This window comes from Pleurodeles waltl, chromosome 5 (genome assembly GCF_031143425.1).
Source record: "Pleurodeles waltl isolate 20211129_DDA chromosome 5, aPleWal1.hap1.20221129, whole genome shotgun sequence".
Taxonomy (NCBI): domain Eukaryota; kingdom Metazoa; phylum Chordata; class Amphibia; order Caudata; family Salamandridae; genus Pleurodeles; species Pleurodeles waltl.
The window spans coordinates 1,329,654,226-1,329,679,254 of NC_090444.1; the positions used below are offsets into that span (position 1 = coordinate 1,329,654,226).

The following is a 25,029-nucleotide window of genomic DNA, read 5'->3' on the forward strand; positions in this document are numbered from 1 at the left end:
GAGGGATGTCCAGGATGATGCGTGCGGAGGCATTCTGTAAGTGTTGCAGTCATTTATGGAGCTTGGCCCTAGTTCCTGAGCAGAGGACATTGCTGTAGTCCAGTCTGCTGCTAACAAGGGCTTGGGTTACCATCCTTCTGGTTCCAGTGGGGATCCATTGTAGATCTTCCAAAGCATGCAGAGGGTGCTGAAGCAGGAGGAAGAGACGGCATTGACTTGCTGGGTCATTGATAGCGATGCGTCCAGAATAAACCAAAAGTTGCGTGCATGGTCGGTGGGTGTCGTTGCGGTTCCCAGTGTGGCAGGCCACCAGGAGTCATCCCAGGTGGAGGGGGTGGAGCTGAGGATGAGGACCTCAGTCTTGTCAGACTTCAGGTTCAGGCAGCTGTTCTTCATCCATTCAGCAATGGCCTTCATTCCTTCGTGGAGGTTGGTTTTGGCGGTGGTGGGGTCTTTGGTGAGGGAGAGGATCAGTTGGGTGTCATTGGCGTATGAGACGATGTTGAGGACGTGTGATCAGATGATGTTTGCGAGCGGAGCCATGTAAACGTTAAAGAGGGTTGGGCTGAGTGATGACCCCTGGGGTACACCACAGTTGATCTTGGTGGCTTCAGAGTGGAATGGAGGGAGGCGGACTCTCTTGGATCTTCGGGTGGGGAAGGAGGTGATCCAGTCCAGGGCTCTGTTGCAGATCCCTGCGTCATTGAGGCGTGTGCGTAGGGTGTGGTGGCAGACGGTGTCGAAGGTGGGCAAGAGGTCCATGAGGATGAGAGCCACGGTTTCGCCATTGTCAAGAAGGGTCCTGATGTCGTCGGTGGTGGCGATGAGGAAGGTTTTGGTGCTGTGGTTGCAGCAGAATCCAGATTGAGACGAGTCCAGAGTGTTGTTCTCCTCAAGGAAGCGGGTCAGTTGTTTATTGACAAGCTTCTCAATGACTTTTGCCAGGAAGGGGAGCAGGGAGATGGGCCGGACATTCTTGAGGTCATTTGGGTCGTCCTTGGGTATCTTGAGGAAGGTGTTGATCTTGGCGTGTTTCCAGCTCTCCAGGAAGGTGGCGGTCTGGAAGGAGCTAGTGATGATCTTCTGTAGTTGGGGTGCGATGACGGAGCTCACTTTGTTGAAGATGTGGGGAGGGCAGGGGTCGGTTAGTGAGCCCGGAGTGGATGGTGGTAATGATTTTCATGGTTTTGTCGTCATTGACGTGAGTCCAGGAGAGCAGGAGGTTGGTGTGGCTGGGGGGGCGGTGAGTCTGCGGTGTTGGTGGTTGATGAGGGGTTCTGGGTATTGAAGCTGTCATGGATGTCTGCGGTCTTGCAGTAGAAGAAGGTAGCTAGGGAGTTGCAGAGGTCTTGCAATGGCGGGATGTCGTTGACGTTGGAACCGGGGTTGGAGGGTTCCTTCACGATGTTGAAGAGCTCCTTATAGCTGTGTGCGTTGTTGTCGATGCATTCTTTGAAGGAGGTTCTTTTGGCAGTTCGGATGAGTTGGTGGTGTCTGCAGATGGCGTTCCTCAAGGCTGTGTGGTTGTCCGGTGTCTGTTCTTGGTGCCTCTTCTTCTCGAGTCTTTGAGTCTTTGGCATGTTTGCTTGGATTCTTGGAGATCGGCGGTGAACCAGAAGACTTTTCTGTTGGTGCGTCTGTTTGAAGGTTTCTTGATCGGGGCGAGAGGGTTGGCACAGTTGTCGATCCATTGCCTGAGGTTGCAGGCAGCTGTGTCGGTGTCAGTGGTGTTGATTGGTGGGTTCCGGGAGAGGGTGGTGATCAGCTGGTCTTCAGTGACCTTGTTCCCTCTACAGTGGGGAATCCGCTGCAGGTGGTGGTGCGTTGTGGGTTTGTCGAAGGTGGGAGGAGCGAGAACCAGGGGTTCTGGCACTGGGCGCGGTCCAGGCGCGGATGGGTGCAGATGTACTTGCCTTAGGCGTGCCTTTGGCGCACCAGCGACGTGGCCGCACAGCGGCCGCCATTAAGTAGAGAGGGGGGGAGGAGAGGACAGGTGAGAGGCGGGGTGTAAAACGGCGTGAAAAAAGGGGGCCTGGCCGCGGGAGCAGCAGCGGCGGGAATGCAGCGCAAAAGAGAAGAGGGGGGTGAGGCTGCAGGGGCAGCAGCGGCAGGGGAGAGAGAGAGGGGGGAGAGTGAGAGCGGAGTGAAAGAAACGGGGAGGACAGAGTGAAAAGTAGAAAGCGAAAGACAAAAGGAACGCAAAAGGGACAGAACAGGGAAGGAAGAGCACATAAGGAGTGAAACAGAGGCAAATTAGGAAAAAAGGAGAAGAGAGGCAGAGGGCAGCCTAGTAGAAGAGTAGAGCTCTCCCACTAGACACTAGGGGGGGTCTCTTAATTAGTGCAACACACAGCCAGAGCCCCCTCCTTCTGGCAGGCCGCCGAGGCAAACGGGTCCGCTCTCCTCTGGCTTCTTGGCAGCCTCAGTAGGCTGCTGGTGGTCCCGGGGCCCCCACCTGGGCTCGTTGGGGCGAAGGGCAAATGGCACCATCCCAGCTGCACCGCCCCTGGGCCTCCACTGGTGGTGCTGTTGCAGCAGGTGCCCCAGAGGGAGAGGTGTCCTCGCTGGCTGCTGGCTCACTTGCTAATTTCTAGAAGGCTGCCGGAGTGCGGCAAGAAGGGGGGCCGGGGGCACCTCAGCACATGCTAAAAGTTCAATAAATGGAGCAGAGATGGCCATGGCTGAGCCGCAGCCTCACCCAACCCTAGCACCCCCCACCCTCTTTTTTCTGGATGCTTTTTTTTAGATTTTTAGATTCTTTGGATTAAAGCCTTTATGGGACTTTCAACTGAACTGAACTATAAGCAAACCTTAATATATACAGTTCTTATTAAGTTGATCTGTTTGAGGCTATGTCTGTTATGATTAGAATGATGGAAAATAATTATAGTATGATGAATATATGATTAGGAATGTATTGCTTACTTTGCTTAATTTTCTTCAAGGTGAAGTAGTTATTTTGTAACTTTATTTTATTCTTTCTTAATCTGTTTAGCAGTCTATTCAGTGTATTTTGTTCTGTTATTAAATGTTTGATCCGATTATGATAGACCACAGACTTGTTGTTGAAATCATTTGTATTTTTGTATTATTTTTTGCAATACGATATTTTTATCTGCAATATTTTGGTTTATGTTTGATTTTGTTTCACGATATTTTATGGAAACATTTGTGTTGGTAATATTTTGTTTAGTTACACTGCGTGCATTAAATGTTGATGTTTTGTATGTGATATTCTTACACTGATATTTCCTACCTTAATATTTTAGTAGTCTTATTGTTACATACAAGCTGTGTGGAGTATCACAAGTGCTCTTCCTGCCTATCATGCGTTTTAATTTGTTCATGCTACTACATCTGAAAATCCGTTAGCAGAGAAACTTATGATGGTATTTCCAAGCTGAAGGCATGCAATTGTATGTGCCGGTCAATGGATCACAGGAAAAGCTTGGGATCCTGAAATTGGGACAGGATGAAGGGGCAGCATGGCTGAGAAACAGTCGGCTGAATTGTAATTGAACAAAAACAAAAGTGTTCCTGTTGGGCGAAGCCTTACACTGAGAGCGCTGGGTCATGCTAAGCCCCGTGAGCTCCTTGACAAAGCGAAATCATTTACCAAGCAGGCAAAAAAGTGTGATTTGGGATGCACAGTTAAACCGGAATGCACATATTCAGAGTGCTCAGGCTATTTTTTTTCTTAGACTGTTAAAACATTCCATGCATTTTATTGCCAAAAGAAAAACCATGAAATGATTGTGGGGACACTCATAAATTCAAAGTTGGCTTATGACAATGCCTCATTGGGTGGCTATCAAACCTCAAACTACCATCAACCCCTTCCTCAATAAATTGGTTTCTTCCATCTAGGCAGATTCGGGCAGCACTTACAGAAGTTTGCAGGACCAATTTCATTTGTACAGCTTCTTCATCACTTGGCAGCTGGACTGGTGACTCCTAAAAGGAGTCTGTCTTCTAGAGGATGCAGTGCAACAATACCTTAATTTGAGCAGGCAGCATTCCTTCTTCCAGGCAGTCTACATCTCCCCCCTGCAGGTTTGGTCCCAGTCTGCAAGAAAACCAGCAATTAGGCGTTGCCTCTGGCACATATATGATTTCTCAAACACACCGGTGTGTATCGATTATCCCTGGTCAGATAAATCACTTGCATCTTGAGCACAGCCTCTGCCCCACATTCATTCTCAGGCCTACTAATCAGCATTATGAAAAGTTGACATTTTGGCGCTTATCAAGTCAGATCATGCTGGGTGAGGGGGGCTGGGCTTTCTTTTAGTAGGAGAGGTCTGAGTAGGCATCTTCCCGCTGAAGGTCACACGTTAAAAAGGCCTGCCGCTACGCTAGAAACCAATGCCACTACCACCGCTGGTCTCTCCTAGCCCTCTTTGAGGAAAGTAGTTGCTCTCCCTATGAAGAGTACAATTTGTGTGCCCTTTCTGCCTATAGTCAGGCTCTGGAGCTCAATCCAATTACACATGAGCTCTTAATTTTAGAAGTGCAAATTCCATGTTCAATGACGGAAAAAATCAAAATACTTTTGCAGCATTCACTAACTTTACGAGCAGTCAGCTTTGTGTACAATCCATTGCATTACGATACACTCTGATGTACTGCTGACGCTAGCATAATGGTAGTAAACCATGCCATATTGTGGGCATCCATTGCATGAGGTAGGACTAGAAGCACGTGCTTAAAAGGGAACCATGTTGCCACAATGTTTTTAATACTATCTTGGGGCGATGCTCATCGGAAGTAGAGGTGCCCCCATCCCGTGAACCATCCGTGCGACAGTACGGCTCACTCGCCCTACTCGTTGATTGGCTGCAATTTGAGACCGGTGTTAAGCGTGCAACTTTCAAAGCTCCGTTTCCACCACCTGACACCTCTCTGACAGTGCTCCTTCCGTCCGTACAGTGCTCCCTCCTTCGGCAGTTCCATACCTGCCAGTGCCTTCTCCAGCACAGCTGTTTCTCAGAGAGCCCTTAACCTTCTTTTCTTTCCGAGAGCCTACCACGCTGCATTCCTTCGCTTCCGGTGATGTCACATAGGCCAAAAGTCATGCATTGTAGCTAACACTTCCACCATCCATTCTGCCCAACTCCCACGTGCACAGGAAATCTGGAAGCTGGTTCCTCTGGGGACATTTGAGGGAGGCAAAGACCTTAACAGGCGACTCGCCGAGGGCCTCTGAAGAGACGGGTGGTGGGGTATACTTCAATGTATAATTACACTAAATAGAAAGAGATGTATTCATTTAGAGGTATGTATAGAGGTGGAGAGGTTGAGACAGAGAAATCGTGTATGTACGCAGGGCTCAAATAAAAAGACGTGGTAGCACTACGTGTACTCTGGGTCTCTGGGTGTGGCAGTGGCGGTATGTCTGTGAGGGGGGCAGGGAGAGTGCCACATATCTCTCGCTACAGTGGTTATGAGCATACAGGGTGGTCTTGAGAGCCAGCCTGAGGTCGAATACGACTTTAACAGGTATCACCCGTAGTACCAGTCTCAGGCATCGCAGCGCCTCCTGCCTGGTCTGACATCATGAGAATTTTACTGCACCTTCTGTGTGCTGTGTTTAAAAATCACAGTATCTCCCATGCAGTGCATGTGAAACTCAAAGCACCTCCTCGGAGGTGCATGTGAAGCTCACCCCTCCTTCTCGGCGCCAAGTGTGAAGCCTACAGCTTCTTCGAGGCGCTGCATGTGAAACCCACAGCAACTCCTAGGCACTGTTTAAAGGCACGGGCATTTTGTGAAGTGTTTCACAGATGCATGCGGGATACTGCATCGCTAATAATTATAAACTCTATTATTTCAGTAAATGTAGCAGACGTAAGGGTATGATCCATGAAATGCTCCTGTTTTTAACTGGTAGCTGAACGTACATACTTACGGAGATCGTGTTATGCACTTTTATCTGCCTGGCTCGCCTCTGAGGAGAGTCTGTCCAGGAAATTTCAAGAATACTGCAAATCTCTGTTTTGTAAAACATCTAACCTGCTAACTTCAGATTCATTTACAAAGTCCATAGAAACACAAACAGGTACATGTATACACTTCACTCTCCCCCCTTCCCCCCACACACAGATCTGTAAACACACAAACCGAAAGACACGCACGTAAGATATAGAGACAGATAATTACACGCGGCAATACTGATGCACAAGGTTTTACCCTCAGATGCCCAGGGAAACACGTACACAAAAGAGGAAGACGAAAAGCTTTAATGTACATCCTATTTAATCCACACGCCAGGTAGAGGAGATGTCCACTAGTACACACTCACGAGCAGAGGCACATCGACATGCTCATACAGACACACACACATTCACAGACAGGGTAGTGCACACCGTATTTAACTGCGCATGTCAGCCTACCTTGTGGGCCTCGCAATACCGCCAGACCTCCGGAGGCAGAGACGACCATCGGCTCTCACACCCGTCTCTTCACTGGAAACTCGTAAACACCCACCCGCACACCTGAGGCTCCGGTGCCCTGCCTGACAACACTCGTGCCAACGCCTACAGCCACAAGAGCATGTTCGTCAGGGTGCCCCCGCCCAGCACTCTCCAAGCTACGACGGTCTCTGTTTGTGACTGTCAGAACTGGGGACACACGAGGACAGGCAGAGTAGAAGGGCAAAGGCCATGGGAAGATGGACACTGGGTATGGGAGGGCGGCTGTGCATCGGCAAGGGTTAGTGCCATTTAGGTGGACGAATAGGTAGAAGGATGGATGTTAGATCAGTAGATAAAGGAGTGTATAGTGCGGTGAATGAATGGATAGATGTTAGCAAAAAGCTAAATGCAATGTTTATTTAAATGTCTGTGACAAGGTTTTTGTACTTAGTAGAATGTAGGCATTTTTTAAGGGATTGTATATACCTACGTAAAAAAATGTAAATACCCTAATCAAACATAGAACTCGGTGTCTTTTAGGCAACTCGGTTTTAGGTGCAGCTCCTCTGTGGTATGTGGGAATGAAAAGCCGTCATTTCAAAAATGTTCAGCAGTGAATTCACCGACTGAGACTTAGGCTGGCTTTATTGGTCGTCTCAGACTTAGAGTGTCGTGATTTCAATAAAAAACACAACTCCCACCGAGCTGCAGCATCCTGCATGCAGTCACCAGCGCAGGTCAGGCAGAGGCAGCAAATCCGATGCAAGAAAATTATTATTAATATTAGTCTTAGTAACTTTACTATCAATATTCGTTATTATGACTACTCGTATTAGTAGCACGAACTCGCGATAATAGGAGCAGCATTGTTTTGGTTGATGTTGCTTATCAGATATGTTTTTGTTACTCTGACGATACACTATGTGTATGTTAACGTGCTGCCCCCTCACTCTGTAACAAACCTGTTTGTCCCGTCGGGCTGTAGGATAACAAACGAAGTATTTTTAGGAAATAATATAGAAATGAAATGGAGTATACAAAAAAAATGAAAACAAATGTTGCTGATGAAGGCTGCCCGAACATTTCGGGGGGCTGGAGTCACAACGTTGTTTAGGGAGGGTGTGTACAGGGCGCGGGTTTGTCTCTGCACCTAGGACAATGAAGGAAAGCGGGAATTAGTAACTGACGACGACCGGCCTTTACCGAAGCTGCCCATCCATAGCGCATTGAAGCATCGACCGAAGCGCCTCGTGGGAAAGAAAAAAGAGAAATCCATGTAAGGTTCAGAAAGACTGTAGCCTGACACCAGTGAAGGCGGCTGCGTTTATTCGATGTCTTCAGCCTTCTCTGAGTCGATGCACTATAGAAATTATAACGCAAACAATTTCAGGCTGAGGCTTCCTTTACACTCTGAAAAAATACAAAAAGGGACGTTGAACAAATCGTTTCAAAAGCTTTTGTGATCAGATTTTATGGGTAAACTATTTAGGGAAAGAGAGCGCGTGATTTTACATCGATGGAACGCCCCTTTGGCTCGCAGTTTAAAGTGTCCCAACAAAAGCTTCATGTTCACCCACTGAAGTCACAAAAACGAGTGAGTGAGGCAGCTCAGAATTAAAGAGTCTTAAAAGAATTGGAATTCGTAAAACCTGCATTGTTTCCGCGTGATACATACAAACATAAATAAAACATATTTCTGGCTGCACCGTTGAAAACAAATAAACATAGTGCCGTGTGGCCAGGCACACACAAACACTCAAAGACCGACAGTACAGATCCGTGGATGTATATTGGCTACAGGGCTGCACTCGTGAATCAAAGACACTTGTACAATAGAAGACACAAATACCCGCGCACTATTTGTACGTTTGTACGCGTGAATTGGTATCTGCGATTATCATGGCGATTTAGTATTACGTGTGAAATTATGTCGGATCTTCAAATAATTGCAATATTTATATCATATAATCAGCACCGAGATACTGTGTTTGCCGCTCCAGCCTTATACCATTGTCTCAGTCACCCGCTCATGAGCTCGCTGGCCCTGGTCCTGTGATCTCCAAATTAAAAACGTCCAGAGAAGAAGGCGACCTAGAGTCTTGAGGATGTGGCCTGCTGTCTTCGGGTGCACCCAGACTCCCAGTGCAGAACTGTTTAAACGGATTATGAGCCACATGTAACATGGATGGAAAACCCTTAACATGCTGATATAATTGTTTTCGATGCTTCTCCTGTCTCTGCAGGGGGTTCCGCAAATTGTGTCCTTACATCCTTCAGAGGGCGCAGGAGAAAACCACTCACAAACCTCAGCACCCAACGATTTGTCGAGTGGGTAAGCGCTCCAGCCAGGGATAGTAAATGATTTATAAACACTATAATACAATGCATTGTTTTCTTGGGTTTTCACCCTGTGCTTCCTTCCTCCACATTTGACTACATCTTGCAAACACGCTCCATTTTTATTAATTTAGAAAGCAGTGACAAGGTCCCAAATTCTGTTCCCTGCATTTGCGCCGGTTGTCACTCACTATCAGAGGCAGGTGAAGCCGAGGGTAGGAGGTGTAACTGCGCTACGTTTTTTATTCGTGCGTTTTGATAAAGCGCCTGCGACCAATAACCTTTATATACAACGTCACAGAGGCGCTTGATCACCTTGCACTTCAGCCAATGAGCACGCCCAACCCTGGGTGGGGCATGGTCTGTCCCGGGCACTCGTGCCCCCTGGCCGTGGTACTCTCCTCACTGCCACACACAGAGGGGTCCAGTGCCGGGCTCTGATTGGTTACGGACCGGTGATTGGCAGAACCGGCGTGCCCCGCCCTCCGAGCTATTACTGTATCTGCAGGGCGGGCGGTGCTGGGGGTGGAGGGCTGAGAGGAGCTGAGAGAAGAGTTCGCCGAGCGGTCCCGACACCCTGCCCGGCCGAGGAAGGCACCACAGCAGCGTCCACTTGAGCCTGGCAGGACGGAGGTGCACAGTGAGGCTGGAGCCCGGGGCGACTCGGGGTGCAGCCGAGGCAGCAAGGAAGCTGGGGCACAGGCTGGGGCGGGGGGACTCAGCTTTCAGCTGCACAAGAGGACACGACGATCCCCCAGCACACCCTGGGAAGGCCGGGCTGAGTGGGTATGAGTAGCTTGTAGTTGGAAGCTTTGAGCTTTCAGTAAAAGTTAAGCACCGGTGCCCCTCCCTGCAAGGTTATCCGTGGGAGAAGTGTGAGCCTGTGGAAGTCGTGTGCCGGCATCTCACCAGGAGCAGGTGCTGTGTGAGAGAGCACAATCTGCCGAGTGCCAATCACGGCGAGACCCCGGGCTCTCTTCAGAGTGCAGCCACCCCCGCCTCTCTTGGGTGCAGAGGACAGCAGTTATACCGGGCTACGGAGGGTGCTCGGGTTAGTGTCTGAGCTAAGGCCGGAGGGGGCCTGGGCTGGCATCCCCTGAGTGTTCACTGAGTGTGCACATCTTGGTGTCTCAGCGGGATCCCCAAAGGGCACGGTGAACACCTCTATCGCTCGAGTGTGCAGGGTCTAGGCTCTGAGGCCCTGGGAGTGTACCGGGTTTGACCGCTGAACCCTGAGTTGTGCCATACTACTCCGAGCACTCCCAAGACAGGGATTCTATGGCGGAGAAGCGGCGGGCGGCGGCCGCGGGGGGCTGCACCATGAGCATCAAGGCGCATGCCTTCTCGGTGGAGGCGCTGATCGGAGCTGAGAAGCAGCAGCAACGGAGGAAACGCCGGCGGGAAGAGACAGAGGATGGGGACCAGCGCCCTGAGGTCGCAGCCGAGGACAAGGCGCAGACATGTGGCTCTGTGGCGCCCGAGGTGGAGAGAAGCGGGACGCCGCAGAGTGCACCCTCCCGTAAGTGTCTTGTCTCTCTTATGCATGCGCTCCTTCCCCAGGGTGAGCCGGAGTGACCTCCAGAGGATCTCAGCCACGAAGCATAGGCCACCGTCCCGCGATTCACCAATGACCCGCGACAAGCCACGAGGAAACTCCCAAAACACTACTGTCTAAGGCAAGGGTCCTTTACATCTAGAAGCAATAGGTACCATATAGCACTTTTGACACTTGCCCACTGAGACAGAACATGAGACCACAAAACACAGTCACACCAGAAGCAGGGGGCCTTTAGATACAGGACCAATCCTTACCATATAGAACATACACCCTAAGCCCCGACACAGGGCCCGTGAGGCCACAAAACACACCGACCCTGGGCCCCGGAGACATGGCCTGGCTGTCCTCCGAGCACATCCCTGGATCAAGAGCCTTTAGAAATTACTACCAACTAACAGTCCGCGTACAACAGTAACTCCTGAGGCAGCCGGGCTCGCCCTTACATTAGACAGAGACTCTGGAAGAAAGTTATGTGTAAGCCAGAGTATTAATTCATATACGTGCATGCAGGAGACTATGTGGAGCCGAAGTTTGAATCTGTAGAAATGGTATGTATGTGCACGCGCGAAATCACATCAAAAACATCAGGGCCCTGCAAATACATAGGCTACGGCGAAGTAGTGTTCCCGTCTGCGCGCTGGTTTGTAGCGAAATGCTATCTTTAAAGGTTTTTTCAAACAACGAGTATTAATAGTTCGAATATGTCAGATTTGTCATAAAATCCGGGGGGAGCATAACCCACCCCTCCACACATATAAATAAAAGCTATATTTAATTGTGCAGTTGTCAGTGCCGATTTCTGAGCCTTGAAGTACTTATGGCCCGACCCAACACGGCTGTGTGCCCCCCATCTTCCCGATGGTACCTTTGGGCGCGGGTTGGGGGAGGAGGGGTGTGCTCTGATACCATCCAGGACAGCATGTACAAGGGTGTAGACGTGTGTGTGAACTGTTCTCACACTGGAACTTCAGGGTTGCGTTGACTTGTTCGGGACTTCCCGTATCCTACAGGTGTAGCCCTGCGGTGTGTGTGTCCCCTTCTTCACACTGACACTTAGACAACGCTGGCTCCTTCGGGATAGGATGTCTCTTTTGTGTACACTCTCACCCCTTCACAGTGGCTCCACTAGGCAGCCGGGGCATGTACCTTCGGTACCACTCGGGGTAGTACTGCTGCGTGCACCGTCATCCCTTGTCTCCCCAATAGGGGTGAGGCTACAGCGCCCATCCCTTTGCCGCTGACACCTCACCAACGAGGCCTGGAGCACTGTGCCACCGCGAACTTTTAAGTTCATGTGTGTGCCGTTCACTAAGAAACCTGCGCCTCGTGTAGCTCTCCTAGGTGACACACATGCATGTTCCCTCACCAGCACGTACTCCTTGGCTACTGGCTCTGGGGGAGTTGAGCTTTACTTTCTCGGGACGTGCTAGCTCTGAGAATCACTGCTAGGCCGCAGCTCATTAAAGAACTACTTTATCCCTAGTACCGGAGCTCAAGGTGCCTGTTCCTTGTTCCCCACAGCTGGAAGATACGAAATAAAGGGGCTCTGTTCTCGGAGACAGCCGGTGGCGCACCTCTGTCTTTAATACCCGAGTGTGATGCGGACACAGGCCGCATGAGCTGCGTTCCAAAGAAGGTTGAACCCTGTTGTCACCTGCTAATAATGTCTTTCTGCCAGCCTTTCACAAGTCTCCTCTGACTGCGGTGAAACGGGACCACTACAAAATGAGCTTACATTAAAACGAACTACCACTGGGCACATTTGTCCACGGCGTTGTAGTAAAAGTTTTTGTTTAAAGCTTATAAAACATGTCAACTATTGATTCAATTGTTTACAACATTTTGGTACTGAATAGACCGGCCAACTTTTCATTTAAAAGGTTTGAATGGACGTAGCGTGTACATGCCGAATAAGAAGAAAACTGTTGTGGCAAGGCTGTAGCCGCCCATAATACTGTGGTGCTGGAAGTGATAGTGAAAGTAAATTCCCTACCCTCAGGATTTCTATGTAGGCAGCCAATGAATATGTAACAACATTTCTTGCTGCTGTTTTTAGTTGATTGGTCAAGGATAAGTGTCTTCTCCCCTCCCCTTTACACCGGGGAATAATGTGGCCGTACGCAACCCACACATTCTAAATCTCAAGGCGCGTTGTATTCAAGGGAATAACAAAAAAGGCAAAGTTGCTTATCCTAAACTGCTGGATTTGGGCGTGATTGCGTTAGAAGTGATTTCGAAGTGAGGGATTTGGAAGCTATTGTCATCGAAAACGGTGAATCCAAAGAGCAGGAGATTGAAGAGGTCGGCGACTTCGGATTATTCAATATTCATTAAATAGTGTTATGTACTGATGGAAAATGAGTGTGACGGACGATTGTGCACTACTCTACAAGATGTAAAAACGTCTCTAGAGGCCGGGCTCCAGTACTTATTGTTTGATCTACGTTTGTCGTTATACAAATGGATGTTTGGCGCTGGAATCTGGGTTCTGCCAGTCTGTTGTCTGCCAGTTTAGAAATGAATACAGAGCTTAGTTTGCTGACTATTTTTAAGAACAGCATGTAGTACCGCGGCCATAGCATAGTGCAGCAAGTGTAGTGCCACTAGAACCTAGAAGTCAGGGGTGCATTCCGCAACAATTATGGTTGTCTTTTGCTACTTGCCTGCGGACCGTAAGGACGTTTTTCATTCTTGCATTGGGCACACTGCCTTGTGGCAACGCTACCGAGAGTTTACATAATTTCTCAATTTAGTTGTGATTAAGTTCAAGTCAAATTAATTTGCACACTTGATGCACTGTTTATTTACTAAGCACTGGTTGAGTAAAGATTGAACTACACACTTAAAATCAATTTTAAGCAATCGATGCTGCCTAATGACCTAGACACTTGTGTTCTCAGTCACCCTGCGCTAGTGTTATGAGGTGCCATCGAGGCGCGCATCTTCCAAGCTCCTGTAGAATTTTGTGTGAAAGTCAGATGCGGGTCAGAGCTTCACTTTACCTTTACATTGGTTTTATTTACACCTCCCGCTCTGTTTCCTACCTAACAGTTTCGGGAACATTAAAGTAAAGCCGCTCACAAGTGACCCTAAATTAATACGCCGAAGGTTTCTACAAAGAACACAATTTCTTTAGCACTGCCCGTTATTCTGGCAATAATAAAACCAGACAGTCACAAAAGTAGACACAATTCTGACAGTAAATTCACGCTACTATAAGAAGTAGAGTTGCGTTTCCGCTTTTTGTATGAAAGTCCTGATGGTGTGTAAGTGCATGCGTGGGAGGCTGTTTGTGGCACTGAACGCTGCTTCAGCCTGCTAACCCTTGTTCCCTGTACTTCCAGCTGGCTCTGAGGAAGGACCTCTGTCTGACTCCGCGGACTCTGGGCCCCTGCCGCCCCCGCCCCCACAGGCGCTGCTGGCCCGAGTGGACCTGCAGGGCGCGGAGCTCTGGAAGCGCTTCCACGAGATCGGCACCGAGATGATCATCACCAAGGCCGGCAGGTGAGCGAGAGACGGGCGCAAGCACTGCTAGGCGCGAAACTAGCGCAGCTGCCAACACTCGCAGCGCACACGGGCTCCCAGGGCACACACAGCTTGCACCATTTACTATCAAGTGCCTGTGGAGTCGCGGAATCTCGAGCGCAGCACAAGCTACCACGTCTTTAAGGATGAAACGATGGTGCACGTATGAAACCACACATATACACCACTGGAGATATACGATCCATAATCGGCATACAAGGTGAGCTAGGCCGGCCTTCCTTGTTTTTGTGATATGAAACCAGTGGAGGTGTGATTGGTGCAGAGTGGCTACACAGAAAGGGGCTTTTTGGGGTCGGGGGTGTGTCGTGTTTGAAGCCCCATAGAGCAGAGTTCTTCCCAGCTTTCCCTTGAGGACGAACCCTTGCCTCCCACCACTCTCTCTGCCGGCACACACATCTGGGTATTATGGTGAAATGGTGACCCCTATAGTAGGTATTGGCTTTCAATGCTTTTAGGACTGTTCGTGCGGTGTAAATGTCATGGAGATGAAGGTCATATATGTGCCCCTGAACAGCTCACATCACTGCCAGCTCTGTTAATGTGTACATTTCTAGGCGAGGCGGGCGCGCACCAGCAGCGCAGATCACTTTATCGAGGGAAGCTACAGCACAGGTAGAAAACTCACACGCGATGCACCGAGCACAAGCCCGCGTCCATGTGCGCAAACATTGCTTTGATATGGTTAATGTCCCAGCTCCTCTGCTCCAGTGAAGGTTACTGTAATAAATCCTAGGGTTCCTGAGAGTTCTCTGCCCAGGGCCCGGCCTTAAACAAGGGTTCCGCTTGCCGAGCCCAACCCGAGCTGCGCTGCTTGCCGTGGGACGCGCGCAACGCCGCCGCAGATGCTCTGTGAGACGAAAGGCAAGGGTGGCACACCGCTGTTAAGGTGTATATGTGCTGGGGCTGCTCCAGTCTCGAGGCGCAGCACGGCCTGCATATTGAGAGGGTCACGACCTGTCATCTGTGACTGTTGTGCCGCCTTCCCTTGCTGAAGAAGCGAGAGCTCATGTGTCTGGATACAAATTGGCCGTCTGTTTAGCTGAGGAACAGGGCTTGTGGTGAGGGTAGCGATGAAGAAACGGAGGTGATATTAAATCTGGATTTTCGCTAAGGACGTACACCCTGCTCCCAGTCACTACGCCTTTCCCCGCACACAGCAGCTCCTAGAGGCAGGGCACTCCCCGGTAGGAGCTGCCCAGGTATGAATGCACTGTGTTGTGAAAGGGGAATTGAAAGCATGTGAAACAGGCCTGTTCTCTTGCACGTGCAGAGCTCGCTGCCTCACTCCATCTCAGGGCCTTGCCCCTGCCTCCCTCTAAAATGTGGGAGCTCTCAGTGCGAGCACACACCCACTCACAACCTAATATAAAGAATATATTTTCCTCTCAAACACACACACATATTTTGACGTTATTTCAAATCACACATAATCTAAAATACACAATCTCAAGCACATACATACACAATCTGACACACGCAGAAGCGCAGCGACACAAGCATTGACACACACACATTGGCTTTCTCTGTGCGCTTCTCGCACGCTTGCCCTATCTCTCCAGTGATGTGCGCACGATTACAGCAGACTCCGCTGCAGAGAGTGCCTAGAAAGAGCGCCTCTCTGACTATTCTCGAGCAGCCGTAGGAGCCCTGTAAGGCTGCCCGAGTAATGAGGGCCGAACTGCCGTGATTTATGTCCCGGTCGGCCTTTCATTTCAGGCGGGTGCAGACAGGGGCATGTGGCCGTTTCACAGCTTCCTGTTCATTAAATGCCCGTCTATAGGCGCAGTGTTCCCCTTGAAAGGAGCGCTTTTTATTTCCTATGGACACACCGGGTCAAAAACTTGCACTGGGCCAAAGAGCTAAATGTATTAGGAATTTAAAAAAAAAAAAAAAAAAACTTCATTGATCCCATATGCTTCTTGTTTCCCCTTCTGCGGCGACTTTTATTGGGGACCAAAATATGGTGTTCACAAAATGTGACATTCTGAACACCATATTTTGAAGGCCACGCTGCCATTGGTCAGTTTTATGTTGCCGAGGATTCGGAAATAGTGGTACCTGTGTGGGTCAATTAACAGAAGCCCTATGCTTGTGCAAACAGGGAAGAAAAAAGAAAATGTAAACAAACCAGTACAGAACATTGTTTGTTCCTTGATTAATACAGAAAACTGAAAACAGTTTAAGTTTAAGATAGTTGATATCACAGAAATAGTTTAGCGCGGAGAAAAATCCAAGAAAACGGAATATGAAGACATTCACAGCAAGTAAAGTGAGTCATTGATATATTAACAAATTCACCGAATAAATAACTTTTTTAATATACGAAAGAAACTGTTTCAGTTCTACGATGTGTGTAATTTAAACAAATCTTCGAAATCTGATTTGCCTCAAACACAAATCTATAAATTATATATGACAAGGGAAGAAAGTGCGTTTTATTAACTTTTTCTAAATGTAAGAAAAACTCACAGTGTGAATTCTGTTCGAAAATAGAAATTATTAACACCCCTACTCCCCCTCTTACCCCCACACATTAAAGAAGTATCGAAATGTGTAGGTGTTGGATTTACTCTTTTTTGCCGGGGGGGGGGGGGCGGGAGTAGTTTGCTCTAGTACAAAGCTTTTGTGATATGTAATTTCACTTTAATGATACTACAAAAATACCACACGGTACAGTTCATTATTTCGAAAAGATATGTAATGTGCCAACCCGCGAGAGAGTCTCTGACCCAAGTGTCCATTAAAGAATGGGGGCTCTTGGAAGGGGCCAAGTGAGACGTGATGCGTTTGAACAAGTTGTATTGTTACACAAGCTGAACGCTGGTCCAAGCGTGGATGTGGGCGGAAGAAGATGGGTCGAGACAGGATCTGTGGAGGTGGCAGGAACATGTCACCTTTTACGACTCAAACAAGTATCTCCCACAGGACTCCCCCGGGTGCCCCTGATGAGTTTGTGTTCAGCAGCACCGGCAGGAAGTGTCGCCATTTTACCGTTTCCAATGAGTTTAATATTAACCATACCCAACCTGTCGACGTAGACTGAAGAAAGTGTGTGTCACGGAATAGTTTGAACCGGTGACGAACCTGGAGCCTGCTTCCATATTTGTACATTAATTATAGTGAGCTAGGACTCAAGGTGCAAACTTCTTCGGCGGTCCAGTACCGCAGGGTGCAGCCTTTAAAAACGTGCCACTCCATGTCTAAAAGGATTACAGTGTAGTCTGCAGCAGCTTGCTTCGTTTCTAAAATGAATAAATTCGAGCATGCGTCTAAATATAAATCTGGCAAGCCAAGATATCGACTGCTAACAATGATGGCACACCGCTCTCCGCGGAGTCCCCTCCGGGGGATCCTGACGCTGTTCACAGACTGCAGGGCGCTTCAGGCCTTAATAATGCCTTCACATGACATACACGCATTCACTGGCTGCCTAGTTTAATAAAAAGTAAAGTGCAGCCACCACGGGGTGACGAGGTCACTCATAAGGAAGGCAGATCTTAATGTGCCTCTGATGCAGCTGCAGCATCCGAGGGAGGCGGGAGTCGGGGGAAGGGGATTCAGCCATAAAATCTTAACACGGCACCTTCAAATGTATGCAAAATGTGAATTTATATTGGAAGCGTAGACCGAGATGTCTTCCTGTGTCTGAACGTTGTGATGTATGGCCGCCAGATCTCCGCGGTGTACTTCACGCGCTCATTGCCCACCCGCGTGCTGTGCATTTAGTGCCTCTGCTCGCTTTGTAGGATGCATAATAGGCCCTGCTCGCTGTCGTTTGCTTGCTCTATGGCATCATTCCTACCTGGTGTGTTCGGTGCTCTCTGCTGGGTGTTTCGTTTCCTCTGCACCCAGCTCTTCGTGGGATTTAATGCTCTCTGTGGTGTGTTTGGCAGGGATCTTCCTTACTCGCTGTGGTTTATGCGCTTTTCTCGGTGTGGTATATGTGGTGCACTTAGCACTTCTAGGTGTTGTGGGTGCTGTATATTACCAGTTCGGCGGTATTTTATGTGAGGTGCTCTTCCTCCCAGATCACTTGTGTGTAGATGGAGATCTTTGCCATCTGGAGTGTGTTTGGAATCCTCCCTGGCCACAGCTCTGTTGTGTATTTGATGTGCTCTGCGGCCTCCTCCATTGTACTTACTTGAAAACGTTTTGAGGTGTGGTTGTCTCTTATCGTGGCTGAAGTCTGCTTGGTCTTCTCAACAGACAGAGCTCTAGGGTGTATTTGGAGATCTCGGATCCATAGTTTACGTCATCTCAGCTTACTTCTCAACTGGGCACGAGCTCTCTCACTGCTATGACCTAACCTCTGACCCTGGTCCTGAGATTAACAGCTCCCCCCACCATCTCTTAAAACCTTACTAAATGACAAGCTGTCTGTTCCTAACATCAGCATCCTCCAAAAACTGCATGTAATGACTGCCTAATCTATAACTTTGGACCTTATGCGACGACCTTTATCAATATTTGGATGCTTTGTAATTTTGGACCTAGGAAAAGACCTATGTTTTAGTATAAAGCACTTTATAGAACGAGTGTATGTAACGAATTGATATATTATGTAAATTTGGTCTTTACGTAACAACCTATGTTTTACTGCAAAGCGATCTGGAGCTTTCGGGAATGTTCGCGCTACATAAAAAGGCACAAATAAATAAATACCGCTCATATTCTGAGGTGTGTTTACTGCTCTCTGCGTACAGCGCTCTGAAGCATGTTTAGTGCTCACTCAGGATAGCGCCCTAGGGCGTGGTTGTTGTTCTATAAAGCCATATAGGCCCTGAAGTGTGTGTATAACTCTCTGTGCCCAGTCCTCTCGCCTTTCTGTGCTCGGCAGTTTGCTAATAAAGCTCTTTCTCTGTTTCCAGGCGCATGTTTCCGGCCATGCGAGTGAAGATTTCCGGTTTAGATCCACACCAACAATACTACATTGCGATGGACATTGTGCCCGTTGACAATAAAAGATACAGGTAAAAGAAGGCGAGTTCTAAACCACAACACACACACACACACCTCCGTTCCATTTAATTGTTCGTTTATGATATAACTCCTCTTTAAACTGCAGCTCTTTGCAAGGGTGTACCAGGCAGGTGATAATATAGTGCACTGGCAAACTTTAGTCTTTTTTAAATGTGCCAGCTTTAAACATCACTTTCATTTAAAAAAAAAAAAAAGGTGTTTTTTTATTATCTAACGCGAACGGGAGATATTGTAGTGCTTTAAATTCACTCTGATTACTTTTGTATTATTTTTTAGGCACCATTACACAAGGTCACTTTTCATCTTTTTATTGGGCACGGTGAGATTTAGTGGCTTGCCCAAAATCACAGGATGTTGAGCTGAGTACGTGACTCGAACCCTATATTTTAAGTTTTTTAATTCTTTATATATGTAAAATAATAAGTCAGCTGCATGTGGGCACATTGCAGCTTGTGTTGCCGTTATGGTGCGCCTTGGGTTCCATTGTGGTCTCGGACAATGTCTCCAATACCTGTGATTGGCTTCTTTGCACAATTGTGGAAATTTCCGCGTCTTTTCATTTTGAACCTCAGAGAACATCCCATAGTCCAACACAACCGTCTGAGAGCGTTTTCACGTTTATGTGGTCTTAAATTACCGCCCACCACCCGTGAGTGCGGTGTGTTACATTTAGAAATGGCGTAAAAAAATGTTTATTTTTGTCCGTGTGACTTGCTTGAGCTGATCTCAGGTGTTTGCAGTTTTATCTTTAGGTATGGATGGATACTTTCCTCACACCCATGTGCCTACTGGTACGAAAACGGCAGTGAGGAAGTGCCTATTTTTAGGCGGCCAGACTGTCCATAGCAGCTAGCACTGGTCTTAAACACATTATCACACATCGTGCATTTTGGCATTTCTTTGTAGTGATCTTTTTCACAGACTGTACCACCGATGACAGCGTCACGTACAGTTATCTCTGTTTCATGCGCGAATTTATGGTGCCTTTTTATGTATCGTGGTTTGCATTTTTAGAATGTAATCCTCGAATGAAATAATCACTCCCCGCATCATAAACTGCATCTCCGGTGTAAATGGAAGGGTCATTATGCATACCTGGAAGCAGATTTGTAGAGAAAATAAAGTCAAAAGGGGGACAAAAAGGAGGCCCACGCGCAGAGTGGCCATTTCTAGGTACGCATTATCCATCGATGCAGCTAATCCGATACGCGTTACGACACCACTCTTATATATATATGCAGTCACATTTAATGGCTTGCTAAATGTTAAAAAACACCCTGCTTTTAGGTGATTTCAATAATATTATTCCATGTGTTTTCAACTCTCAAGTATTGCTTACTTCCAACTGAAAGACAAAAAACAAAAACAGCACCATGGGATTCGGAGTTTGAGTGATGCTTAGAACATCGCATCATTTTTTATCACATAGGTATTAGAATAATATCATTTAAAGTCATGCCTTTATCCTGAACCTTTGTTCTGGCGTGTTTGTTCTGCAGTAGGTCCTTTCTGATGCTAGAGAAACGAGGAATCGGGCCGTGTATTCAACGACGGCGCTCATAGTATCTTCATTCCCCTCCGCACTTCATTTTTCTTTTATCTCTACGCTGAGATTAACCCTTGATATCATCATTAAATATCATCATCTTTATGGCACGCCAGGCACATCGCTGAATGCAAGTATGTATGTATGCATGAATTTGAGTATGTGAGGGTGGGAGAGACTGTGTGCCCGTGAGTGTGAACGTGTGTAAGTGTGCGCACCAGTGTCTGTGTGTATATGCAAGTGTGTGCGTCCCTGCGTGTGCGTGCTCTCGCGGTGGTCCGCCTGTTCTAGTCTGGTTCTGGATAGATAAATAGGTAGCTGTCGTTTTTTTAACTAAATGAACAACTTAAATTCGTGTAGGGACGATGAAGACACACGTAAGACGTACACTGATGCCAGGTTGACCGATAGTACGTGATAGCTGTAAACTGGCTTGTGGGGTCGTGTTGTGCTGTGTGTGGGTGGCAGAGCTGAGTGTTGGGCTCCCGTTATGGTGGGGCAGAAGGCTGCACACATGTAGCAGTGGGAGACGCGTTACCAGGCAGCAAAGGGCGCCCCGTGTGACCTGAGCTCATGGCGAGGGCAGCAGTCGCCCATTTGGTGCTGAAAGACAAACGGCCCGATCCCGCCTGGTGCAGGCTGGGATGAGCATCAGAGATGGTCGCACACGAAGCCCCGGCCCTTCGGAGTCCCAGGGTGTGCTGAGAGAGGGTAGTGTTTACTCTGGACCACGTGAGGTCAAGCAGAAGACAGACACAGCTGTAGACACTGGGATAGGAAATGTACGGCCGCGGCACACGCCGACTCGTAGGGCCGAAGGAGGCGTGGGCGCCTGCCTCGATGTATTTCATTCTCTTTTACTGAGGCATGGCTGAGCTCTCAAACCATTTGTGACATCACAGACAACAGCAGTGGAGAGCTTTTGAGGCGTTTCACGCAGTACTTCGAGCGTATATAAGCACTCTAATTAACAAGTATCTGTAAATACGAAGGTAATGATATTTCACTTATCGACCTTGGAAAGATGGAAGGCTTCGTTTCTCTTGGCAGCATTAGAGCTCGTGATCTACAATTCCCAGTACATATGCATGGCTACGGAACTGGTCAAACATAGAGAACGATTCCTCCTAGCCCGGTTCACGCACACGAGGTCTTGGCAAAATAGGTGGAATCTTCCATAGTTATTTGCAGATGCGAAAACAAGTCGGTCCAGCTTCCATCAAAGAAGGTTTGGTGCCAAAGGGCAAACACACGCATAGCCCCTGCAGCCCCACGTGCTGAAAGCAATGCACATGGAGTGTTCGAGATACTTCGCGCTAATATTGAGAAAGCAAGGCCCAGACACCAGAGAAAGCACCATTTCACTTGTTCATCAGTCTGTGAACAAAGAGACCGAAGTACAAGCAACCCCGTTTAACCTCAGTGCAAATGGTGCTGCTACATGAACAGCGGAAGAAGACATCAGGACACAATCATTCAAAATTGGGCTGATAGAACCCAATGTCTTTATACGATTTGTTTATTGTAGGAGAATATGCCCCTAAGTTCATCCCCTGACATTAGCTCCTTATATTCACCTCTGGTTGTATGCCCATAAATAACACAAAACTCCGCCAGATGGTCATTCCGTAGTTAGCGTAACGCGGAGGTCGAGCTCCACGACATTGGAGTTTTTTTCTTTTTTACACATATGCCAATCACGACGAGTGTTTACATTAGCTCTAGTTCTGTTTATTCTTGTAAGTCAACAATAATGTTGCCTAATATTGTTTTCCTCGCAAGATATATGTGTTAATGGTTATGAAATCCCCCAAAATGCTCAGCAAAAATATTTCGGTTAATTCACTAACAATAATTCACATGAAGTCAAAGTAGTAAAGTAAGGAAGAAGGCTTGTAAAGATGCGATGGGGCAAACTTGTGCGAATCTAAAAAAAAAAACTTACTTTTGGCAAAAACAGTCTGCGCGCCTTGATGTAATAGTGTAAAGGACTGAATCTTTGATTAATTAATTTTCATTTAGAAGCATTCTGATAAAAAAAAATTATTTCACAATTCAAGATGCCATTTATAGCAATGAAAACGTCACTCAGATAAACACTATAAGAAACCTTCTTCCAGACAACAGGGCATTGCCTATTAAAATATTAAAGTGACCACCTCATAAAAAAAAACCATTCTAATTGTGATCAAATATATTTTAGAAATATCCTTCTCGAAATAGAAGGCACGTTTTATATATATAGAAAAAATAATAGAAGTTTCATTGAGGACATTGCGTACTTTAACCGACCAGAAGTGATTTCTGTGAGAGGTGTAAGAGGTTAGATGCAATTATAATTGTCAAATACTCCAGGTAATCTAGATTCCACAATTCAGCAGGTATGAAATAGATTATGTTATATATTTATCTGTATACTTTGGCATCGATACTATCATTTAGTTGACTGTAAACTATTAGCGTGGATGAATGCAATAAACTGCTTGCTGAAGCTAAAACGCCTTGGCTGTACATCTCGACAGCCAAGCACAACTTACTTCTCTGCTTATGTAAGGTAAGAATCTCAAAGCAGTGTGAGCAGGAAGTAGCAAACAAATTCACACGTCTCCCTTTTTTCAAAAGAGAAGGTAAAGGTCTGACTTTATATATTAGGAGTCCCCTGTGCAACTAGTAAATACACTCTCACAAGATAATTGTGTCTTATTAAAAAAAGAAATACTAAACGGAGAAGATACTACTATTAAGTACCTTACCAAAGAAAGGTAAAAAGACTGACCAAAACTTGCTGAACCTGTAAAATCTTGGTTTAGGGGAAAGTGTGCACTATAATAAGGCACTGATGGTGTGCTACTTGTACATATGTATTCTTTGGTGTATAAAGTTATCAGTTCATGTTAGAGGAACACAAATGCATTCACTGAAGGATAATGAATAACCAAGACATTTAAGTAGTTTTTTTTTTACAACACATACCACTAGCATGAAATTAACCCCAACCACTCCATGTTTAGATTAAGTATGATTAAGTATGTAACTTAGGAGTGGGTTTCAGCTTTTCAGTATCGAGTCCTACGTGAGTAAAATACACTTATAATTAATTTCCAAGTTTGGTGTGTATTTTGTGAGCTACAATGGGAATACTATAGGAGAGAATATGCTCCAAAATATTTTAAGAACACTGTTATTCAATAGTCCATGCTTTCCCTCTCATCAAAAATAAAGTTAAAGTGTACATTTTTGGGGGAATGGGACTACCCTCAGTAACGCTCAAGGGCCCATTGTGGTGCCCTAGGGCCTGCCTAGGGACTTTCTGCTCGCTGTTTATTTAAGGTGGCTGATCAGATGCACACAGAAGCTTGCACTTGGAGCCTTCTATTGTTGGGCTCTCTAGGATGAATTTTCGATGGCATTATCATGTTAGGAAAAACTCCTCCTCCTCGTTTCACGGGGGACGTTTGTGTTGCTATATCTCTCCTGTGTGTGAGAGAAGCATTCACTGATTTTACCAGTGCTGTATTTGTTGTCTTTGAGGAAAGCTTACATTGTTGATGGAAATGCTGTACCACTTCGGTGTGTGTTGGAATTTGTATCAGTTCTGTGTATGAAGGAAACCTGCAAGGAAATTATTTTTGTGTGAGGAAGCCTTGCATTGCTTTAGCCTTTGCTCTGTGTGCGACCTTTCACTATTGCTCCATGTAATGCTGTACCAACAGTGTGTGTGTGTGAGGGGGGATGAGATGAGTCTTTGCTTCTGCCATGATCTACATTTTTCACAGTGTGCGAAGCAAGTTTTAAAGTTGTAGCCCCCAATGTTCTTTTTCAGTGTGTGGTTTAAGCTCACAACATTGCGACCAGTGTTGTACCTGCTTTATGAGTGATTATCACCCCCATAAAGTCATGTGCCGTATTTGCACTGTTGAGAAATGCCTCTTTTCGTGCTGCTGGTATTACCTGGTCTGTGGGAGAGACCTCCCTGTGCCTCAGTCCCTTTACCTGCTGACTGTGAGTGGAGCTTGTATTGATGCTACCACACATGTATCTGTTCTGCTTATAAGGGCCCTCTCAATTTGCTACTCTTTGTGTTTTAGAGGTTACAAAAGCTGCTGACTGTGTTACACATGTTCTCAGCTAATGAGTGAAGCCTGCAGTGCTGCTGCTTATACAGTGCGTACTCAGTGTGAACAATATTCCAATCGCTTCCCTATCTCCTGTCACTCCCTGGCTGTCCCAGTCCTAGTGCATAATTTTGGACATTGGCTCATTCCCTGTCATCAACCCCTCTCTCAACATTGTCCACCAGCTAGCACCGCTGAAAGGCCTCTATTGCAGGGACAGAGCCACACTGATACATGACCGGCCCCTCCCCAGCACACGCGGAGTAGGAGGTTGGTAGTGCTTTCTGTAGTGCTCTCTTCTGCAGTGCTGCATTTACATTCGCCTATGAGAAAATGCTAATATAAGCTAGCACAACCATATGACCCACATATTAAACAACACTGATGATAATATTTTTCTGTGTACACCTGAGAATTGGTTTGGGGATGGTGCCCCCCACAGCAATAACGTTCCAATTTTGACAATAGGAGATTTGACCTCTGGTGTCCATGGTCCACCTTACAGCAGGATCCAAAACTCAGCATCAAGTACAC

General features: G+C 47.1%; 1 protein-coding gene and 1 long non-coding RNA gene across 2 annotated transcripts in view; one reads left to right on the forward strand and one right to left on the reverse strand.

The window, feature by feature from the left end:
• The window catches only part of LOC138297386 (uncharacterized), a 163,187-nt gene extending 156,712 nt beyond the window's left edge, over positions 1-6,475 (reverse strand). The window contains exons 1-2 of the long non-coding RNA XR_011204071.1: positions 6,393-6,475; positions 3,997-4,066 (exon numbers count right to left, since the gene is read on the reverse strand). This is a non-coding gene — a long non-coding RNA (uncharacterized lncRNA). The remainder of the gene's footprint in view (positions 1-3,996; positions 4,067-6,392) is intronic.
• A 2,796-nt stretch (positions 6,476-9,271) lies between these two features.
• TBX18 (T-box transcription factor 18) overlaps positions 9,272-25,029 on the forward strand; it is a 65,517-nt gene continuing 49,759 nt past the window's right edge. Inside the window, exons 1-3 of the mRNA XM_069235589.1 lie at positions 9,272-10,269; positions 13,653-13,812; positions 18,723-18,824. Of these exons, the coding sequence (XP_069091690.1) occupies positions 10,029-10,269; positions 13,653-13,812; positions 18,723-18,824 (503 nt within the window). The 5' untranslated portion in view covers positions 9,272-10,028. The remainder of the gene's footprint in view (positions 10,270-13,652; positions 13,813-18,722; positions 18,825-25,029) is intronic.